Consider the following 21,545-nt stretch of genomic DNA (forward strand, 5'->3'; position numbering starts at 1 on the left):
TCGAGGCCAGCCTGGTCTACAAGAGCTAGTTCCAGGACAGGAACCAAAAGCTACAGAGAAACCCTGTCTCGAAAAATCAAAAAAAAAAAAAAAAAGACTGACCTATATGTAGGTGGAACACCATAGATAGGGTACAACACCTAAGGGTGCTGACTTACAGGCCAGACCTTTTCCATTCTGTCCCCCATTTCCCCTAGCCTGTCCATACATTGGCCCATTTTTGTTCTCCTTCAGGCTGCAGGCCTCCTCAGTTCAGTCTCCTGGCTGAGTTCATGGTCTTGCCCCCTAATGGTGGAAGCAGTTCATAGGATGAGGCCCTACTAAACTCACCTTATAGCACCCTAGCAGGGGCTCTTCCTCACCCTGCATTTGGTGCCCAGTGTTAACACCTTCCCCTCCCCCCAGCTCCACAGAGAATACGAACTATGAACCAGCAGAGGACACACAATTCCCCATCATCCAGAAATGGATTTTATTCTCAGCCAAGACAGCAAGACTGGTGGCTATGAGAACCATACAGGTGCTGGTGCAGCATCCCAATGCTGCAGAGTGGGGATGGCCGAGGGGGTGGCCGTCCACAGGCCAAGAGGACAGAGAAGCTCACTGGAGGTGGCACATTGGGGGAGGGTCAGAGTGACAGTGTTCCCTTGTAGTTGGACCACAAGACTCCACAAGGACAGCATGATGGTTGATTCTGATACTATAGGCGAGGCTGTGTCAGCCATATATATGTGTATATATATATATATATATATATATAGGTATATTTATAGATATTTATAGAATGTCGCAGGAGCAATACCACAGAGGGCACAAGTTTTCACCAGCATCACATCTGGATGTGTAGCTCACCACTACAACAGACTAAGTCACAGATGAAGGGAACACGCTATAGGGCCGGGGGAGCCACTGTCAAGTCACAGAACAGCTGTCCAGGCAGGCTTGGTAAGGGAGGTCTCCGAGGAGTAGAAGGGATCTGGTTAGAGGTCGAAGGGGGGCCTGGGGCTCTCAGGACGGGATGGACTTGCCTGACCCGATCGGCTGGCAGTTGGAGAGAAAGCAAAGAGAGAACCGGAGAGAGAAAAGGAAGGAGAAGCTGGTAAGGCAAGAGTAGCCACCCCCAGCAGAGGCAGAGGGGATGAGGCAGGTGTGGATGTGGGCAAAGTTCCCAGAAAAGAGGCAGACAGTTGATGAATGAAAAAGGCAAGATGGGAGGTGCTGGGCCATAACTAGCAGGTAGTCTGGGTGGAGGCTGGTGGCCCTCTCTTGCCACACACACGGCCTCTCACACACCACCCAGGCAATGTGTCCATAGGGTCTCCCTCTTCTCTGGTCACTCTTTCTCCCATCCCATTGGCCCTGGGCCACCCCAAGCCTCAGGGAGTCCCATGTAACAGCCATGAGGCCAGAAGTGCTTGAACCAGGAGAGTGAAGCTAAAGGGGATGACTGGAGGGAGCCCTGGAGGCCCCTCAGGTGGTCAGAAAGCCCAGGAGTCCTCTGAGGGGACCCTGGGGAGGCTGGGAGGCAAGCAGCCGATGCCTGTGGCCAAAGACTTATAAGTCTAAGAGGGGAGCCTCCGCTGGTCTGGGGGCTGCAGGTCGCGTAGGTGAGGCTGGGCCCTTCCTGCTGGGGAAAAGCAGAAGGGTGAGCGTCAATGGCTGGGGAAGAGCTGGGACAGGTCACAGCGATCCTGTGGCCAGCCAGGCAGAACTCAAGCTGACTTGCCAAGTCAGTAGACACTGCAGTGCCATTAGCTAAAAGGTACAGGCCACTCTGAGAAGAGGCCAAGTGTAGGAGCTAACGGGCTGGCTCTGTGTCTGGGGCTGAGGACATGGCCATTAATTGCAGATGTGCAGTATTAAGGAGGAAGAGAAAAGGGGGCGGGCTACTTGTCCTTGCCTTGCCTGTGAGCTCTTAATGGGCTGACAGAATGGCAAAGGCTTTTAAGTGTTCTGAAATCATTAGCCAACCAGAGCCCTGACTCAGCTATGGCTACTGTCTAGTGTCAGGTCATTATGTTGGTTCTGTGGTGGATTTAGATGCCCATGCTCCAGGGTGGGAGCTAGATGCTCTACCTTGGCAGCACACTTTAGGTATGAAGGCCTCTAGCCCCGTCAGAGGCCAGCCACAAACATCCTCTCCAAGCTCTCAGCCCCTACACTGTCAACAATGAGTCTGGTGTCTCTGACAGCCTACATCTACCAGCCTGGGCATGGAACCTGTCCCCAGAGCCTTCAGTTTAGGCGAAAGGGCCTTGAGTAGTGGCGCTGAGTCCCGAGGCTCACTGGGAAGAGAGAGAGCCAGCTGGCAGAGGACAGGAAGAGGGAGTCTAGAGCTGCAGAAGGAGGAGGGGCCTGGCTCAGAGGTTCCGAGGTTGTCCTCAGCATGGAGCTGGTGCAGCGAGGAGAGAGGGGGCAGACACACTTCATGCAGCAGGCTGAGAGCATAACCTACCGTAGCTGACACTCCTCAGGGGTCACTGATAGTGATTCTGAAAGACAGCACGAAATCAACAGGGCAGTTCACAAACACACAGGTGAGCCAGGCGTGGGGTTAGGACACACACACACGCACACGCCTGGGCGTGCACACACATGCTGTGAGGCCTCAAGGCCCTGCATGCACACACTAACACACATGCCCACAAACACGCATACATTTCACCTCCCACCTCCCACTGCCCAGCACCATTGCCAGCCAATACGTGCAGCACGGATCTGGGACATGCAGCCACTCGGCACACTGAAGCACACGCATGAGCTGTCACAACACAGAAGCTCGCCTGCACACAGAAGGCCTTTGCACCAGCTCCCTGCACACTCAGGCCTGGTGTGCTGATAGGGTTACCACACTGCTCCATAAGGGACTGGGGCTTGTATTCTAGGACCCAGCTTCATTTCTTCACCCAATAACCTTCCATGGTTCTCTAGAGCATTGAGTCTCCACAAATCTGTCTCCAGCCTGACCCACCCTACAGCCAGCCAGCCACATTTCCCATCAGTATAGTGGCCCACTGTCTCTATCTGGACATTGCCCTGGAAAAGTGGAGCATACTTACTCAGGAGAAGGGAAATGGAAGCCCTGGGAAGGAAGGTGACTTGCTAAAGGGAATAAACCAGCATCTCTGGACTCCCAACCCCAGGACATGCTTGCTGCCTGCCTTTACCCTACTGTTTCATCATAGCCCCATAGAGCCCCTGCCTCAACTGGTGCATGGGGATTGGACACCCAGCTCTGCCATTCAGCCATCTAGATTTGCAAACAGATGCTACTGGTCTATCGGATAATGTGTTCTTTCTCAGAGACTATGGTCAGTGGAAACTGGGCAGGGTGAGTCAGCTATTTGAGTGAACTTACTGGAAAGAAAGCTGGTCATGGATCAAGAAGGCAAAGCCAAGGGCTGAAGTGTATTCCTCTTCCTAGAGATCTCTGGTGGTCGGATAGTCTTCAGTTTCTGTCCCTGCCCCACACCCACCCTCTGGTTCCAGACTACCAGATTGTCCATGATCCCCACCAGACCCCTTCCCCAGCTGCTTCCTATCCTTCTCCATGCCTGGGTGCCACTCTCAGACTCACACCCGTGTGCACGCCCACACACACATCATACACCCTGCTGGTCACACAATCACAGTCTGGACTGATCCTGTGTGCCAGAGGCTGGACACCACCCTGGGAAAGCTTAAAAGAGTCAGGGCTGGAAAGTGGGGCAGGCATCAAGGCAGTTCTGAATGTAATTGAAGAAATCTTCGATCTCAAAGAGAGGATCTGGGGTCAGAGCCCTAGTCGTGAGGTAGGCTCACCAGGAGTTGGGCGAGTGAGTGGAGAATGGAATGGAGGAGGATGGAGGGCAACGGTTCAGAAATGCAAAGTGTGGGAAGAATGGAGAGAAAAATGAAAAAAGAAGGAAGCGCCATGCAAGTGCTGAAAAGGAGGGGGCAGGTGGTATAAGCACCAGTGCCTCCTCCCCAGAAACGACCACCTCCGGGACTCAGCGCCCTCTGCGGGGCAGGACCGTCAGCCCGGACTGTTGGCCCGTGGCCGTAGGTCGCTTGACCTCGCAACCACCGGCCCCAGTGCCTGGGATGGAGAGGGTCGCTTCCACTGCTAGGCCAAGGATCTGGAATCCGACTCCACTTCCCTCCCAGTCACGCCCGCCTAGTGGCCTTTCCCGCCGCTTTCAGCCCTTACTCACCTGGGAACCCCAGGCGGGGCGCGGTTGGGGCGCGAGGGCACCTGGGGAGGGGGGCCGAAGGGATCAGGGGAAGCCCCCGGCCTGGAGGGCACGGGGGGCGCCCCCCCCAGGGCGGATCCAGCAGGCGGAGGCCCAGGAGCAGGGCCCCGCGACCCGGGCCGGGCTGGGGGAACGGCGGGGGCTCGGCGCTGCGGCGTGGGGCTGGACGTGGGCGATCTACGAGCGACAAGGGCCGAAGAAGCGAGGAGCAGATGAGTGGCTCCGCCCCCACCAGAGACCCCGCCCCTAGCCCAGGCTGTCCCCGCCCATGCAGCAAGCCCCGCCCACCATGGCCGCGGATTGCGTCGGAACCTAAGCCCCGTCCCCCAGCGGCGCCACCCGCCCCGCAGCCAGAGCTCATGGCAAGCCCCGCCCCGCGACAAGCCCCGCCCTCTTCTAAGCTCCGCCCCTCGCTCCAGGTGGGAGCCCCCGAGACCCGGGCGCGCCACTGCCCGGTCCCGGCCCTCCTCCCGCGGGCCCCGGGCTGGGGGGCTTTGGGGCCGTGGGGGCCGGCCCTGGTACCTGCGTCCGGCCGGTACGCTCTGCACCTGCAGCCAGGAGTCGTCCACGGGCGGGGGCATGGGCGTGCTGACGGTGGTCGTGTTGATGTCGCCGATAATGCTGAGCGCCTCCTTCAGTGCGTGGTACATGCGCAGCATCTCGTCACGCCGCTGAGCCTGCTCGGCCGATTCTTCCATGAGTGTGTTCTGGTCCCCGCAAGAATACAGGTTGGCCAGCAGCTCGGAGAAGATAAACTCCTTGGTCTGTAAGGGGGCAGAGAGGGAAGGAGGCTGGAACCCTGTCGTTGGCCAGACCCACTGGGACTGGATGTAGAACTGGGAGTTGGGGTTGGCATTTCAGATGCCAACTTCTGCTTGGTGCCTAAACCCGCAGGTCTCTTCAAAACCTCATCTAATGTCCTTTCCTTAGACTAGAATATATGGTCAGAGAGGAAAGCCTTAGGTCTGGGATGTGGGAGGAGACCCAGAGTCTAATGTCCTACTTACTAGGCTTTCTCAGTACCAAAAAAAAAAAAAAAGGAAGAAGACAGTTTAAAATGTCCTGAGTTCCCAAGAAAGAAAGTAATAAATATATAATTATAATGTGTCCTTGGATTGAGACAAAGTTGTCAGTGTGTAGTGGACGGTTAATTTCCACTTAAAATCCCCAGGCATTGCGGAGTGGTGGAATCCAGCACTCTGGAGGCAGAGGCAGGTGGAGCTCGATGCCAGCCTGATCTACAGATTGAGTTCCAGGACAGCCAGGCTACACAGAGAAACCCTGTCTCAAAAAGCCAAAAACAAAACAAAACAATCCCCAGTCTGAGGCAATCCTTGTCCAAAAATCTACCAAACACCGCCATGTGCCCGGCTTTGTGCTGCTCCACACTTCCTGAGCATTCCGTCCTGACCGCAGTTACACATCAGGAAACAGACTCAGAGCTGGTAGTTCACCTGCTCAAAATCACACAGGGAATTCGTGACACAGCCAACAGCATTCCAACCCGCTGCTGCTTTCCTGAGGCTCTACTTTCTCACTGAGCCCCGGGCTGTGGAGGTCCTGGAAGTGTGTTTCAAAGCGACACCTAAGGTCTCAAAAAGCAAAGACTCCTGTTTCCTCCTGAAGAGCATGCATGTTTGGGTCAACCCAGGGATGCATATCCATTTTGCAGCTGCAAGTTCCCTGAAATTCAAATTAATATGATGTATTTTCACGGGATATGTAACATCTGGAGTGGGTTTACAAAAAACTCAATGGGAAAATAGTATGTAACATATCTTGTTAAGTATTTTCTAGATTGGAGCCAGGTTTAGTGGGACGTGCCTGTCACCTCAGCAATCAGGAAGTAGAGCCAGGCAGAGATCATCCACAAGTTTGAGGTCAGCCTGAGCTCCACAGCAAGACCCTATCTCAAAAGTCAAAACAAGAATATTTTTGATATCTTGGGCTTAAAATAAATACTATTAAAACTAAGGGTTTTGGAAGCAGGCATAGTGTTAAACACCTTTAATCCCAGTACTTGGGAGGCAAAGACAGGCAAACCTCTGAGTTCAAGGCCAGCCAGACCTACAAAGTGAATTCCTGCTTTGAAAATGAATAAATAAAAATTAAGGTTTGGGGGTTATGGGCTAGTTTAGTGGATAAAGGTGCTTGCTGCACCTGATGGCCGAGTTCAATCCTTAAGACCCACACATGTTGGAAGGAGAAACCAGCTCCCTCAAGCTGTCCCATGACCAACACACAAAAAAGATGGCAAGTATTCCCCTGCCCTGTGCATATGTAAATAACATAATAAAAAAATCCAAATGGCTGCGTGGTCCTCCGGAACCCCCTGCATCACCCCCAACTATAGACATACATTGTTGATCATGAGGTGCATGATGGTCTTGGGCATAAGGTCCCGCACAGTCTTGTTAACGATGGCCATGTACGAATCCACCAGGTTCCGAATGGTCTCCACCTGTCGCTCCAGCTGAGGGTCCATGGAGTGCATGAAGCTATCAGAGCCGTTCTCCTCGGTCTCACTGGCCTGCATTGGGAACACAGGGATCAGTGTGTCAGGTCCTGGGCAGTCAGACTCCAGGTGTCCCTAAACCTCGGCCCCTGCAAGGGTGCCTGCCACACAGAGGCACTGAGGACAGCTGGGGCTCTGGGCTCCCCACTGAGCCTCTCAGGACCCCAGACTTGGTTTTGACTTGACTCTAATGCTAGTGGCTAGTCTTTGTCCCCCTTTCTCAATCTATACTTTGGAAAAGAACATCTCAAGTTCCCTCTCTTGGCCAGAGTTGGTGTCAGGCTCCAGGAACCTGGCAGGAAGCAGGAAAGGGCAAACTTACTTTCTCCTTGTCCTGGAGGCCACATCAGAGGCACAGAAGCCACATCAGCATTGCCACCAGCATTGCCACCAGGGAGCACATTCGAAGAAGAAAGAGAGGGAAAGGGAGGGATTATGTGAGCCTCGTGGAGTGTATTCAAATCCTGGTCCACACAGACCCTGCCGCAGTGACGGGGTGTGTGTGTGTGTGTGTGTGTGTGTGTGTGTGTGTGTGTGATGGGAACTTGAAGCCACCAGCGCATGAAAGTTCAAAGATGCCCTCTGGCAGGGAGGGGGAAACACAAAACAAAACGCCACTGGAGGAAAACAACGGGGAAACTGGGGAGCTTTGTTTGAAACCCATGCAGGTAGCTTGTTCTTTGTGAGCCAAATACAGACTGGGAACCTCTCAAAGCCTGGTGCCCTGGAACCCCCAGGGACAAGCAGCTGGCCCCTCCCCCTTGCTCCACCACCGCTCACCCCAACACGCTCAGGGTACACGCCAGCCCTCAGGAAGGAAGCCTTCCAGCTGTCCACCTCCTCCTGCGTCTCACAGGCCAGCTCCAGCTGCCGGTAATCCTTGTAGACATTCCTGCAGGATGGGGTAGGCAGGCGGGAAGATGAGGAAAAGCCCCACCCTGCTCAGGGGATAGGGACCCGTGTGGGATTTAGGGTCCTCATGCTCATGCCTGGTATCTATCCCTAACTTTCTTGTGAACCCTAGGCAAGGTCCCTCCTCTCTCCAACCTCAGTGTTCTCATTTGGAGGTAGGCTGGTAATGATTCCTGTCTGCTGTGGCCACTGGGACGCGTCAGGAGGAAAAGTCACCCAATGTGTAGGAAACAGAAGCCAGGCATGGTGGCAAACTCTAAAGCCTGTATTTGAGGGGTTGGGGACTTAGCTCAGTGGTCGAGCACTTGCCCAGCAAGCATAAGGCCCAGGGTTTGGCCCTCAGCTATGTGTGTGTGTGGGGGGGGGGGGGGGGGGGCGGCACAAAGCCTGGACTTTAGAGGCTGAGGCAGAGAGTATTCTGTGTGAGGCCAGCCTGGACTACTTAAATGACCGCAGTCAGCCAGTAAGCCCCGGCTTGGGTCTCAGGCCTCTTCAGTACACTCCTTGGCTTTCTGGAGACTTCCAATTGCAGCTGTTTGTGAGTCTTTTTGATTTTGTTGTTGTTTGTTTGTTTTTGTTTTTCAAGACAAGGTTTATCTGTGTAGCTTTGGAGCCTGTCCTCGTACTCACTCTGTAGATCAGGTTGGCCTTGAACTCAAAGAGATCTGCCTGCCTCTGCCTCCTGAGTGCTGGGATTAAAGGCATGTGCCACCACCACCCGGGTGGGATTCAAAGTAGGAAATAGCCTATATCAGAGCCAGCCTGGAACTGGAGATGTGAGGTCTAATCCCAAACCGTCCCAGAGGAGACTGGGCCTTTAGACTTTTTGTTTCTAGTGCCTGGCAGAGTGTTCTGTGCCAAGTCACCACTATGTGGTTGGCTGTGAAAAGAGGGAGGGAATGAGGAAGGAGAGGGGAGAGGGGAAGGGGCAGAAGATGTCTAGACATGGACCTATCACTGAGTAGAAACTTAGTAGCTGTCTGATGGCAGGTCCCTGGATTTGTGTACCCATTTTCTACACAGCAGGCATGGTTTGGGGCTTGCAGGGTCTGGGGTCTCAGAAGCTCAGCCAGGGGCAAGCAAGCACCTCTGCTCTGTATTGAAGAGGGCAAAAATATGCTTGCTTGACATGAAGCCTTTCTCCACATCACGAAGCTTCAGATTGTCCACAGATAGCATGTACTTCTTCTCTTTCTCCTGTTGGGAGGAACGAGGGGTCAGTCTGGCGCTGCTATGCCTCCAACCCTCAGAGTTTTCCATGTTGGTGAGCACCTCAGGGCTGTGAACACCCAAAGTAGCCCAGGGCTCTAACCCTTCCCATTGCACGTGGTGCTATACAGTAAATCCTAGCCATGGAGCCCTGACCATCTGGGTACAGTGCATGCACTCGTGTGCGTGTACACACACACACACACACACACACACACACACTCACACGCACACATCACACCATGACTTTCAAGCCAATCCTAGTAGCCCTGTATATATGCCGTAGCTTAAGGGGCTGGCGAAGGCAGTGAGACTGAGGGTGTCTCCTTCATCTTACCCTAAGCGAGTCCTGGAGACGGGCCAGGTTGGGCCTCAGGCAAGATGGCTCACATGAGGCTCCAGCCTCCAGCCTGACTGCCTCTGACTTCATTTCCTGACTACAGAGATGGCGGGGGGGAGGGGGGGGATATACTAGTCCCGGAAGCTTCAAAGGGCCGGTTCAGTCCGCTCCCTGCTCTGCTCCAGCCATCCATGTGTTACCAATCAGACACACAGCGCAAGCCTGGAAATTGTATGTCTGTGAGCACGTGTGTGCTTGTGCTGTTGTCACAAAGCCAAGCAAGCAAGTCCATCACCATTGTGTGTGCTTATGTTTCTAGGATATAGGTCATCTATGCATGGGACCATGTGGAAACATGTTTGTCACTGTTAGATGCGTGTGGCGATTGTGAATAGAACGTAAGAATAGTCTTACATGGTCTGTGCAGTGGGCTAGACTGTTGGTGTGTTGTTTGTGGAAGAAGTTATGGAAGTCTGTGGACAGATGTGTTTGTGTCTGTAGGCTGTGCGTCCCAGAGGAAGGGTTTGAGGACCCTGGGAGGAGGCATCCCAGATGGGGCACCAGGAAGGAGGAGAAGTTTCTGCTCCCTGTATCCCTGTGGCCCACCTACCTAATACCACCATGGGGCCTATGCAGGAGGAATGGTCTACTAGAACTCCATAAGCTCTCCCTAGGATCTCAGGTGAGGGGCTGGGTTTAGGAGGACCTTGCTTTCCCACCCTGGCGTCATCTCCACCCCTCTGCCCCACACACCCGCCTGGTCTATGCAGCCACATAAAGCCCTCTTTATGCCAGGCGGGTGGCCAGGAGCCCCAGAGGGCGGCTGGGGGAGGAGAGGAGGAAGTTGCACACGCGGCCAGGGAACATCTGGAACCCATCTAGGGAGGCCCGCCACAGCCGCCTTGTGCTCAGGGTTGGACATTAGGTAGGAGTGGCCTCCTCCCCCAGCCCTCCCTTCCTGCCAGCCCCCTCCCCAGGCCCCTCCTTCCAGCCCAGCTCCCGCTCGCCCCTGCCACGTCAAAGGAGGCAGAAGGGGAGTCAGGAGCAGAGAGGGACCACGGCTGGCTGACTGGGGCTGGGGGACATGGGAGCTGGGGCTGGGGGCATCGTATCTCCAGGGGATGGGACCAAAGCTCCCACCGGATGGACAGATGCTGCCGCCTGGATGGACCAGAGGATACCTCCACTCCGTCTACCCAGTGTTTAGACTACCTGTTCAGGACTCCCAAATTGTACAGTAGTCTGCACATTGGTTAGGCTGGGCTGGGTTAGACCCTCGGCACCGTCGCTGGAGAGCCACACCAACCCCGCTGTCTTCCAGAACCAGAGCCTGTACTTGGGGAAGGGAGCTGGGGGGCACAGGGTGGACTGGAGGGAGATGCAGAGCTACGGGACCGATGGGAGGTTGTGGTGATGGGGGAGGGCAGTGGAGGAAGACAGAGAAGTTGGGGGGGGGGTCCGTCGGGGCTGGTGATGTGGGTGATTGCCTGTCTGTGAAGAGGCTTCCCCAGCCCAAAGACTAAAGGGTGTGTGACTGGGCAGAGGGGACCAGACGCCTGCCCAAGCCTGAACTCCAGCTATTCTAGTGCAAAAACGCACTCCCCTCCCGACAAAGCACTCACTTCAGCGCTCACACTACCAGAACTGAGAGGTATAATCTGTGCACCCCAGCTTTAAAGTGCTCACCCATGCCCAGGCACGCACACAAACACAAATTCACACTCAAGTGCATGCACTCACACTCAGACACTCAGCCTCACAATGGGAAGTTCCCTTCCCCCATCCTCACCTCCCAAACACATACACATATTCTCAAATATCCCTCATTCAGTCTCCCTCTTCCAGCCCACCCCCACCCCCACCCTGACACACAAGCACAGACAATGAAGTCACATGCAAGCACACAAATTCACACCTAGGTGTTTATACCCTCAACACGCTCACAACACCCCCTACTACACACACACACACACACACACACACACACACACACACACGTGCAGGTCCCACTTCTCCACATACACTACTCAGCCAGTTTCCACTTCCACACACAACTAAATTCAAATCTATGCACAAAACTAAAACAAAACAAAAAAAACCACCCTGGATATACATAAGCCCCTCCAGTTTGGCTCACCTGGTGAAGCCAGATTATAGGGCCACCATCCCCTTAACTCTGTCTAAGGGGATCTTAGATATGGGAACATGAGACCCATGGGGGCTGTCTAGGGGGACTGCCAGGATGACAGGGTAGGAAGCCACCTCCCAGTCCCACACCACCTCATACTCCATCCCTTCCAGGGGCCCCTGGGCTCGAGGAGAGGCCAGGGTTGGGGTAATGAGGTCCAGATGGCTTGGCGCCCCCGCCAGTAACGACAGAGGACCCCGCCCAAGGTGGAGAGGTGGGGCCCTGTCCCAAGGCAGGCTTGGAGGATAACAGTGATCAAGGAGGGAGCACGGTGTCCCAAATCACAGTCCCCCACTCTAAAATGCTACTGCCCCATTGAGAGCACCGTCTTAGAGCAGCCCACTCAGGAGGAAGAAGGTCCCTTCCCCCACTCCTTGGCCAGCTGGAGTTCATTACCACAACACCCCCTGTCTGCCCCCCCCCATTCTCGCTGGTCACCTCTGGAATCCAGATGTGAAAGCCAAAGAGACTCATTCTTAAAGGAGACCAGTAACAGGAGGGGAGTGGTGGGGGCCCCTGGGGGCCCTAGGAGGTAGGGAGCTATTATGGGGGGGGCAGTTCTGCAGGCTGTCATCGCTACTGGTCCCTTGGCCTGGATGTATCCTGAGCAGCTTGCCGCGGTTGGCAGGGGCTGAGGGTACTTGAATGCAGGGGTTAACTGAGTGTCTGGCAGCTGGATATGTATGTGTCATGGTCCTGTAGGGGCCACAGAGGAGGCGGCACACCCTAGAGTGAGCAAACAGGAAGGCCTGGGCTGCTGTGTCAGGGAGCAGCACCCAGCACCCCTGCCTACCCACTCCAGGGTGCTTCCAGGCTTGCCACCTTCTCCTTCCAGCCTGGATGAAAGGGCACCTCTCTGGCTGTATATCCCACCCTGCTCCCTATACGAGTCTTTTCAGACTTCTGGGGTGTGGTTTAGCCACTGTCAGCCTATGGGATGTTCCAAGCCTGACCCTTGGCCCTTGACAACCAGGGGCCCTGGACTCACCTCGTCATCCTTGTACCAGGACAGGTTCTCAGCAGTCAGCACGAACCAGTACTCCTTGGAGCCTCCTTTCATAATGCCAATGTTGTTGATGGTCAGCCACCCCTTCCGGATGACCTGGAGCAGGAGGGGGCAGGAGGTCGGTGGGCAGGGGCTAGGCTTCCCCATGGAGGATGGGGTGAGTGAAGAGGCAATCAAAAGCCCCCTCCCTTTTTCCCTGAGGCCTGACCGGTCAGAGGAGGGGGCCAGACCTGCCCTGGTTTGAACCACAAGCCGACAGAATAGAAGACAGGAAAGCAAAGGCCAGCTGGGGATAGAGCGCCTTCTAACAAATAGCCGGAGATGTGTGGGCCACTTTGGTAGAGGGTAGAGAGTGGGTTCCCCATAGCTAGGAGTGTGCAAGCAGAGTTTGTCGGCTGTTTGGATAAGGCAATTCCAAGTGTCTTTTTTGTTTGTTTGTTTGTTTTTGGTTTTTCGAGACAGGGTTTCTCTGTAGCTTTGGAGTCTATCCTGGAACTAGCTCTTGTAGACCAAGCTGGCCTCAAACTCACAGAGATTCACCTGCCTCTGCCTCGTGAGTGCTGGGATTAAAGGCGTGCCCCACCACCGCTTGGCTCCAGGTATCCTTTGAGGGTCTACTCTGACATATATTCCTAATCTTGGGAACTTTGTGCTCGCTGCAGTTGCTTCTCTTCCCTTTGCCTGGCCTATACCTACTGAGCCTTCCTGAGATACAGTTCCTTCACACCTCATTGTCTGAGCTCCTACTACATGCTGGGCCCCAGGACCTGAGGTTGGGTATAGCCAAGACTCAACCAAGCCTGACCGGGAAACATGTTTAACCAGCATAGCCTTTGGAAACTATGGAAACTGCTGAGGATTCCAGGGTCATGCGTATAACTGGGGTCAAGCAAGTGCCATTCTTGCAGACATTTTTGTTTGTTTGTTTTGTGGGTTTTTTTTTTTTTTTTAGGTTTGGAGTCTGTCCTGGAACTTGCTCTGTAGACCAGGCTGGCCTCGAACTCACAGAGAACCACCAGCCTCTGCCTCCCAAGTGCTGGGATTAAGGTGTGCACCACCACTGCCCGGCTTCTGCAGACATTTGAAGTGTGGAGCAGGAAGCCAGGTGAGGAGGGACTGGGCCCATGAGTTTTCATCATCTTGTAACGTCCATTGGAGGTCATCGTCGGCTTCTTAGAAACGTGCCTGTCTTGTATCCACTCATCCCAACATTCATCTCGTGGACTTTTAAAGAGCACCTCCCTAGCTCTGGGCCCACTCTGCAGGTGTGGAATTCCTGTGCGTGTTCTGTATGTGTAAGGTGCTCAAGCCGCAGGGTGCCCTCTGCCCACGTGCAGGTCCCCATCACCAATGAGACTCCACCTCCCCTCACTGCAGAAGCCAAGACCCCCAGTCCTGGTACTCACCAGAATCTCATCCTGCAAAGAGGTAACCATAGCAACCAGGAGAAGCATTGGGGAGAGAGGAGAGAGGATTACTGAGGCAGAGTGGGTAGCTTGAGGTTGGCAGATGACAGACAGGCTCTCTGGCCCCCGTGGGACCCTTCCCCTTGGGAGGGGGTTTCCTCAGAGCTCCGAGTCCATCCAGCACCCTCCGTCCCTCAGACTGGGGCACTGGGGTCACTCACCTGGTTCCCTGAAGTCTTCTTCTTGCTCATCTGGTTGCTCCTCTGCTGAGCACTAGTGAGGGAGAGGAGAGGAGTCTCAGAACTCTCAATAGGCCCAGCCCCACTGCTCATGGGGCTCAGGACTTGGAGGGCAAGGCTAACAGAATTTACTGCACACACACACACACACGCACATATATGTACATATGTGCACACACACACACAAGGGGTCACTCCACAGCCCCGGGGCACTCACTTGGCAAAGCCTATGAAATCCTCATGGTTGGTGTTCATGTAAGCCAGCTCGATGTCAATGAGAAGCATGACCTTCAGGGGTCCACAAGTCGGCGAGCAAATAGAAAAGATGCCACAAAGTTTAAGAATGTCTAACAAGCTAGGAGAGAGATACTTTCAGCACATTTAGGTTAGTGTCTATAAGCAAAAAGTCCCCACTGTCAATAACTGAAAGACAAAAGAAACAGAGGTCAAATGATCAAAGAATATGAATGGCTATTTCATAGAGGACATACTAACAGCCAATAAGAATACGGAAAAACTGAAATTATTATATATAATTAATATGCACTATAAAATCTTTTTAAAATCTGCAAAAAAGTCAGCTGGTGGTGATGGTGTAAGCCTTTAATCCCAGCACTTGGGTGGCAGAAGCAGGTGGATTTCTGTGAGTTTGAAGCCAGCCTGGTCTACATGAACTAGTTCCAGGATAACCAGGGCTACACAGAGAAACCCTGTCTCAAAAAAAATTTTTTTGCAAAACTTGCTCACCCTTGTTTGTAATGAACTCTTAGTTAACACAATAAGATCCCTCTTAACCCTAACAAATAAAAGGTATTGGTAAAGGGTCAGGATAGGCATGTGCTTAGGGAGATGGAGCTGTAATTTCTCCTTTTTTACTTTGTAAAGATTTATTGATTATTATTTATATTGTATGTGTGGAAGTTTTGCCTGCATTTTTGTATGTGCACAATGTGTATGCAGTGCCCACAGAGGCCAGAAGAGGGCATCAGATTCCCTGAGCTGAGGTGGTTTTGAGCCGCCATGTGGGTGCTGGGAAACGAACCCCACTCCTCTCTAGGAGTAGCCAGTGCACTTCACCTCTGAGCCACCTCTCCAGTCCCAGAACTGCAATTCTTATTTTTTGTACTGCTAAGGTGAGGATGAAACACTGTTTCCAACATACGTGAGGCAAGAGACACTCCTGAGAGCAGCTAGTGCTACCTTGTGGTGGACAGTTTAGTAATGCTTGACGTTAAAATGAACACAGACCTTTCCAGCACTGTATCTCAGATAAACTCACCAAATAATCAAAGATGTAGCTGCCAGGATATCTAAAGAACGGAAAGTTTTCCCCCTTTTTTTTAGTCTTTCTTCTCCTCCTTTTCTTCTCCTCCTCCCCCTTCTCCTCATGTCCTCCTCCCCTTCTCTTCTTCCCCTCCTCCTCCCCTTCTCCTCATGTCCTCCTCCTCCCCTTTTTCTCCTCCACCTCCTCCTCCTCCCTGCTTTTCCTCCATGTCCTCCTCTCCTTCTCCTCCCCCTTCTACTCATATCCTCCTCCCTGCTTCTCCTCATGTCCTCCTCCTCCCCTTCTCCTCCTCCCCTTCCTCCTCTTCTCCTCCTCCCCCTTCTCCCCTTTTTCTCCTCCCCCTCCTCCCCTTCTCCTCCTTTCCCCTTCTCCTCATGTCCTCCTCCACCTCCTCCCCTTCTCCTCCTCCCTGCTTCTCCTCCATGTCCTCCTCCCTTTCTCCTCCTCCCCCTCTTCCTCTCCCTCCTCCTCCCCCTTCTCCTCATATCCTCCTCCCTGCTTCTCCTCATGTCCTCCTCCTCCCCTTCTCCTCCTTCCCCTTTCTCCTCCTCTTCCTCTTCTTCTTTGACATAAGATGTTGATGCTTGTTGCCCAGGCTGCCCTCATACCTCAGTCTTCCCAGCTGACACAGGACAATACGCCTATGTCAACATACATGGCTGTGGTATCATTTGTAATGGAAGAAAACCGGGAACAAACTGATGGCCATTGGAAAGTGAAATAGATTAGGGTGACCTGACAGTGAAAGACACTAGCTGGACAGTGGTGGCACACGCCTTTGATCCCAGCTCTCAGAAGGCAGAGGCAGGCAGATCTATGAGTTTGAGGCTAGTTTAGTCTACAGAGTAAGTTCCAGGATAGCTAGGGCTGCACAAAGAAACTCTTTCTCAAAAAACAAAAATAAAAAACAAAAACAAAAGAAGAACGAAAGACTCTTGATGTTCAAAAGCATAGAAAAATTCTAGGCTGTGGTGGGGGAACACATACTGCAGATTCCAAAGTGTGCAGGCATTTGTATCTGAGTCTTTCTTTTTGTTTTATAGTGTGAGATTAGGTATATCTATTGCTTGATGCATGTGGCTGCTAGGTCCAGCCCCAAGTCTGCTCCTTCCTGTGGGCTTGGAGCCTGTCCTTCCTGAGGCCCACATTCTGCAAAGGAAGCATTTCTGCCCACAAAGGACTGGCGAAGACTCATTAGGATGAAGTGAGTCACTTGCCCGCACGTCAAAGATGTCAGCGGATGTTAAGTAGTGCAATGATTGTCAAGAAAAAGGCACGGAGAGAAAAAGAAAGAAGAAAGAAAAGAAAAAGGCAGGATGGACAGCAAGAATCGGATTCCTAGAGGCAGAGGGGAAGCTGGGAGTGTGGCCTCGCCTGGAATGAAAGAAGTCCTGGCTTCCATTTTCAGTTTCCAACACCACATCAACTGGGCATGGTGGTTTATTCCTGCAATCTGAGCACTGGGGGGAAGAAGGAGGCAGGAGCAGTAGAAGTTCAAGTTTATCCTTTGCTACATAGTGAATTCACACACACACATACACACGCACACACGCACGCACGCACGATCGCCCACTTGCACATGCAACTTAAAGTGGTGGGGGGATGGAGGGAGAAATAGGGAGGGAGGGAGGAAAAGAAGGGGAGGGATGCTGGGCAGCAACCCACAGCGATTTTGTGGGAGAAGGCAGGTCACGTGTGTGAGAGCCGTGTGTGTATGTGTGTGTGTGTGTGTATACCATGTACCATGATGTGCATATGGAGGTCAGAGGGCAGCCTTGACTGTCCTTCCTTACCTTCTGCCTTGTCTGGGACAAGGTCTCTTGTTAATTATCATTCCAAACACCAGGCTAGCTGGACTTTGGGCTCCAACCTCCTCCTCTTTCTTTTGAGGGAAGCTATCAAGACAGGGTCTCTCTATGTGGTCCTGGCTGGACCTTGCTATGTAGACCAGTCTGGCTCACGTTCAGAGCCCCTCTTGCCTTGCCTCCCAGGTGCTGGGGTTAAAGGTGTGTGCTGTCGCCTGGCTTTCTTCGGCTGCTTGCTTTCCATCTTACTGTAGGAGCTCTGGGATTACACGTGTACACTACCCGACCGTGCCTGATTTCCCACGGGTTCTGAGGATTCGAACTCAGGTCCTCACACTTGCATACCAGAGGCCTAACTCGCTGAGCCCAGCTTGGCTTTATTTTCTTTGTTTTTTTTTTGTTTGTTTGCTTTTTGTTTGTCTTGAAACAGGATCTCTGTATGTTGTCTAAGTTGGCTTCAAACTCTTGATCCTCCAGCCTCACCTCCCAAGAATCTGGGATTATAATTGTTCATAAAGGTATCTGGCATAATAAGGATTTTAAAACATGCAGGCAGGTCTCTGTGAGTTTGAGGTCAGCCTGGTCTACATAGTGAATTCCAGGCCAGCTACATAGTGAGACTCTGTTTTAAGCCTCAGGAGGTCCAGAATGGGTCAGAATATCTCTGTTCTTCCAGGCCCAAAGATAACATCTGGAGTCTAAATTTGTGAATGAATGAATATTTATTTCATAAACAGAGATGCAAAAGGAGCAGTGTCTGTGAAGGGTAAAGGTTAACCAGAGACAGCAAACAAACAGAGAGCGGCCTCCAGGGAGATGACCAGACAGATGGCCAGAAAGCCAAGGAAGCCAGACAGACTAACAGAAAAGAAGGGTGGTATCTGGGTGAGGTGCTGCACGCCAGTAATCCAAGTGCTCCAGGGGATGAGGCAGGGGTATCATGGGTTTGTGGCTAGCCTAGACTACATAGTGAGATTCCAGTTAGGGGATGGAAGGTGGGTGGGAAGGGAAGAGAGGGAAGAAAAGAAGGGAGAGAGAAATGAAGGGATGGACGGAAACAGAGACAGAGGAGGGGCAGAAGGGACGAGAAAGGGAAGAAGGGGAAAAGAGGAACATGGTGGGAATGCGAAAGTGTGCACTCAGGATGGTGGTTCCTCAAATTACCAAACAAATGGCACTAGGGATGGAGCTCCGTGGTAGTGTGTGTGCTTAGCATGTGCTCAGCCCTACATTCAATTTCCAGGACCACTAATTAAGACATGGTAGCTAGCATTACCATATGGTCCATCAAATCACAGCTGAGTACAGACCCCAAAGAACTGCAAGCAGGGACCTGAGCAAGTATTTGCACAGCTGTATTTCCTAGCAGGATTATGTACAACAGCCGAGAGATGGTGGGGAGAGACTGGAGAGATGGCTCAGCGATTAAGAACACTGACTATTCTTCCAGAGGACCCTGGTTCAATTCCCAGCATCCACAAGGCAGCTCACAACCACCTGTAATTCCAGTCCCAGGGGAGCCAATGCCCTCTTCTGGCCTCGTGGACACCAGACACAAAAATGATGCAAAGACATAAACATAGGCAAAATACCCACACACACAGACATTTTTTTTTTTTTTTGGTTTTTCGAGACAGGGTTTCTCTGTGGTTTTGGAGCCTGTCCTGGAACTAGCTCTTGTAGACCAGACTGGTCTCGAACTCACAGAGATCCGCCTGCCTCTGCCTCCCGAGTGCTGGGATTAAAGGTGTGCGCCACCACCGCCCGGCACACAGACATGTTTTAAAGGTGGAAAAGAACCCAATGGATAAACAAAAATGTAGTGTCTAGTCCACAGAATATTATTCAAGTATTTAGAAAGGAATAGTCTGGTAGATGCTACAGTATTTTTGGATAAACCTTGAAGGCATTAGGCTAAATGAAACAAGCCAGACACCAAAGGATTGACACTGTATGATTTCACTTCCCACAGGAGTCTAGATAAATTCATAGGCACAGAAAGAAAGGTGTCTGCCAGGAGCTGGGAGGGGACTTTTATGACAAGCACAAAGTCAGCTTTTCAAGAAGCAAAGCCTTCTCTGGATGGTGGCAAAGTCAAGCTACTCGATACAGCTGAATTGTGTACTTCAAAAATGGCTAAAACAATCCACATTCTGTTAACGATATCATCCCATAAGAAAACAGACAGAGAGGATCAGTAAGTTATTCTGATGAAGGGAGACGGAGCCTGGGAACTCACCTGTTCCTTGGTGCGGCCCTCACGTTCCCGGATGTGGGTGGTCACTATACGCTCCATCTCCTCCCGAAGACGCGGGTATTGCTGGAGCTGGAGAAGGGCAGGAGAGAGAGCCACGTACACACAGGGCCTGGGCATCAGGCACCCAAGCCGCACCTGAGTACAGGGACCCAGGGGTGTGGGGTGGGAGATATGCATGGGAACACCGGCCAGGCCAAGAAGAGAGCCCTGGAGCCCCAAGAGGCTGATGGCACCAAGCCATGGCCACCCCTTTCACCCAATTGTGGGTTCTAAATGGCAATTCAAGGGTCTTCCTGGTTCCAGGACCATCTTTACTGGCCCACGTGGGCAGTTTCAGTGGACATGGGATAGTCTCCATGGGGAGAACTACAGAAAGAGATGGCTGCGGTGGCTACCATCTTGACAGTGGCCATCTTGCAACTGACGTGGCAGATGGCGGCCTTTGAGGAATCCTTAGTTTCTAAGGCTTTCACTGACCCTCAGGGTGACCCCTTGCCTTCCTAAAGGCAAGTGAGGAATCAGGCAAGGAACAGCCGCCAGAGACCTATCCAGGAGAAACTGGGAAGGGGAGGGCCCATGGTGCCAGTCAGCCTCCTGAGTCAGGCTGGGGGCAGAGCCGAGAAAGGATTTACAGGAGGACACGGCAGTCACACTAGAGGACATGCAGGAGCTCCCTGGCACAGGCATGCAAGGACACAGGGGACATGCGGAGACAGTGTCAGCAGCATGAGCAGGACCCCGCGGGGGCCTTGCTGGGCCCTGGGACCACTTGGTATAGCCCACCCAGTCCTGTCTCCCTTGGCATGCCACCTCTCTGTCTGCCACCATCACCTCCAGATACATCTGCCCAGATCTCAGACTTAGCAGACCCAGTAGGCACACACAACCCCACCCCCCCATTTTCAAGAATGACCTTGACCTCCTATGAGCCCTGTCCTCAGCCCAGCCAGGTTCTGGACAAAGCCCAGACAACTTGCTCTGCCGTAGCTTCTCTTAGCTGCCACCTCTTCCTGAAGTCTGTCCAGATTGAGGACTAAGAGCTGAGTTGAGGGCCCCCTGTGCTACCTCAGCTTCTTTCATCTCTGGGTTGCAATTGTTCCCCAGGGCTGTGGCAGGGCTGGGCACCACTAGCACTCAAAGAGGGCGTGTTGGAGGAATGAGGAAATGAATGGAAGATGAATGTCTTTGTCCTCCTTGCTGGGTGAACAGGCAGAGGCTCCTCCATCTTCTGGCTTGGAAGGAACTCTTAGCCAGGGTTTCTAAAGGTGGAGCCCACCCACCAGGATCACCCTTCCCCCAGGGGAAGCTTGAACACTTCCTGGTGCCGCTTTTCACCTGCACTGGGTCAAGACTCTCAGGTGGATCCTGCGGGAAGATCCAAGCACTCTGTGCCTCATTCTGAGGGCAATATGAAGGCCAAGAGGGGCTGTCAGGATGGACTGGGGGGGACGGGATGGGAGTGGAGCTCAGGATACCAGCTCAGGAAAGGCTGACTTGTGAGAAGCCCACATCCAACCTTCCCTGTGCCAAGGGTGCAGCTGAGGCTGCCTAGCACAAGGGGCTGAGACTTTGTGGCAGGACCAGCCTGAGACCCCGAGCTTTAATGCTGGCTGGAGCTGGAGGTATCTGCTGCCCTGTGTGGCTCCCTGTATGCAGCCTCTGAGTCTGGACAGAGACCTCGGGCTGAGTCACAGCCACCAGGTCTCTGAGGTGGTCCAAGGCTTCCTCCCAGGGCAGGGGTGGGGGTGGGGCTGGGAAGGATGGAGCCATTTGCCAAAAAGCATGGCCAGCTCCTTGCTAAGAGCCTGGATCTATGTTTCTCAAGTTTTCCACATGTCCCATGCGGACAGGGCCGCCTCAGCTCCGAGTTCCGCTCCTTCCAGCATCTTTTTCCATTCTGCCTCGGAGCCCCGCCAGGACTTTTGGCCAGTTTTTAAAATGGAACCTCTCTCTCCCTCTCTCTGGGTTCTTGGCTGGGTAGAGTAGCCAGCCTGGAGCCCATTGGTTTTGAGGTCAGGGATGAAGCTGCTGAAGTCACGAATCCTTGGTTCAAAGCCCAGCCCTGCCTGCTGACCGCTGAGCACTGTTCAAGTGTCAGGCATGGTGCTTCTTATCCTTGCCTAACATCAAACTCTCAGCTGTGTCCAGAGA

General features: G+C 53.0%; 1 protein-coding gene across 20 annotated transcripts in view; it reads right to left on the bottom strand.

The window, feature by feature from the left end:
* Positions 1-451: 451 nt before the first annotated feature.
* The window catches only part of Dnm1 (dynamin 1), a 45,030-nt gene continuing 23,936 nt past the window's right edge, over positions 452-21,545 (bottom strand). For 2 of the 20 annotated variants that reach the window (XM_041674292.1, XM_041674293.1), the window contains exons 11-23: positions 19,377-19,463; positions 14,265-14,335; positions 14,030-14,081; positions 13,809-13,820; positions 12,385-12,498; positions 8,747-8,856; positions 7,528-7,639; positions 7,070-7,081; positions 6,592-6,762; positions 4,755-4,996; positions 4,194-4,409; positions 2,456-2,492; positions 452-1,041 (exon numbers count right to left, since the gene is read on the bottom strand). In XM_041674292.1, the coding sequence (XP_041530226.1) occupies positions 2,471-2,492; positions 4,194-4,409; positions 4,755-4,996; positions 6,592-6,762; positions 7,070-7,081; positions 7,528-7,639; positions 8,747-8,856; positions 12,385-12,498; positions 13,809-13,820; positions 14,030-14,081; positions 14,265-14,335; positions 19,377-19,463 (1,221 nt within the window). In that variant the 3' untranslated portion in view covers positions 452-1,041; positions 2,456-2,470. Of the gene's footprint in view, positions 1,628-2,455; positions 2,493-4,193; positions 4,410-4,754; positions 4,997-6,591; positions 6,763-7,069; positions 7,082-7,527; positions 7,640-8,746; positions 8,857-12,384; positions 12,499-13,808; positions 13,821-14,029; positions 14,082-14,264; positions 14,336-19,376; positions 19,464-21,545 lie in introns of all 20 variants that reach the window. The other 18 variants (XM_041674288.1, XM_041674287.1, XM_041674286.1 and 15 more) reach the window with 15 other exon arrangements.

This window comes from Microtus oregoni, unplaced genomic scaffold (assembly GCF_018167655.1).
Source record: "Microtus oregoni isolate MIOR12 unplaced genomic scaffold, Mior012 000025F_ref0000491, whole genome shotgun sequence".
Taxonomy (NCBI): Eukaryota; Metazoa; Chordata; class Mammalia; order Rodentia; family Cricetidae; genus Microtus; species Microtus oregoni.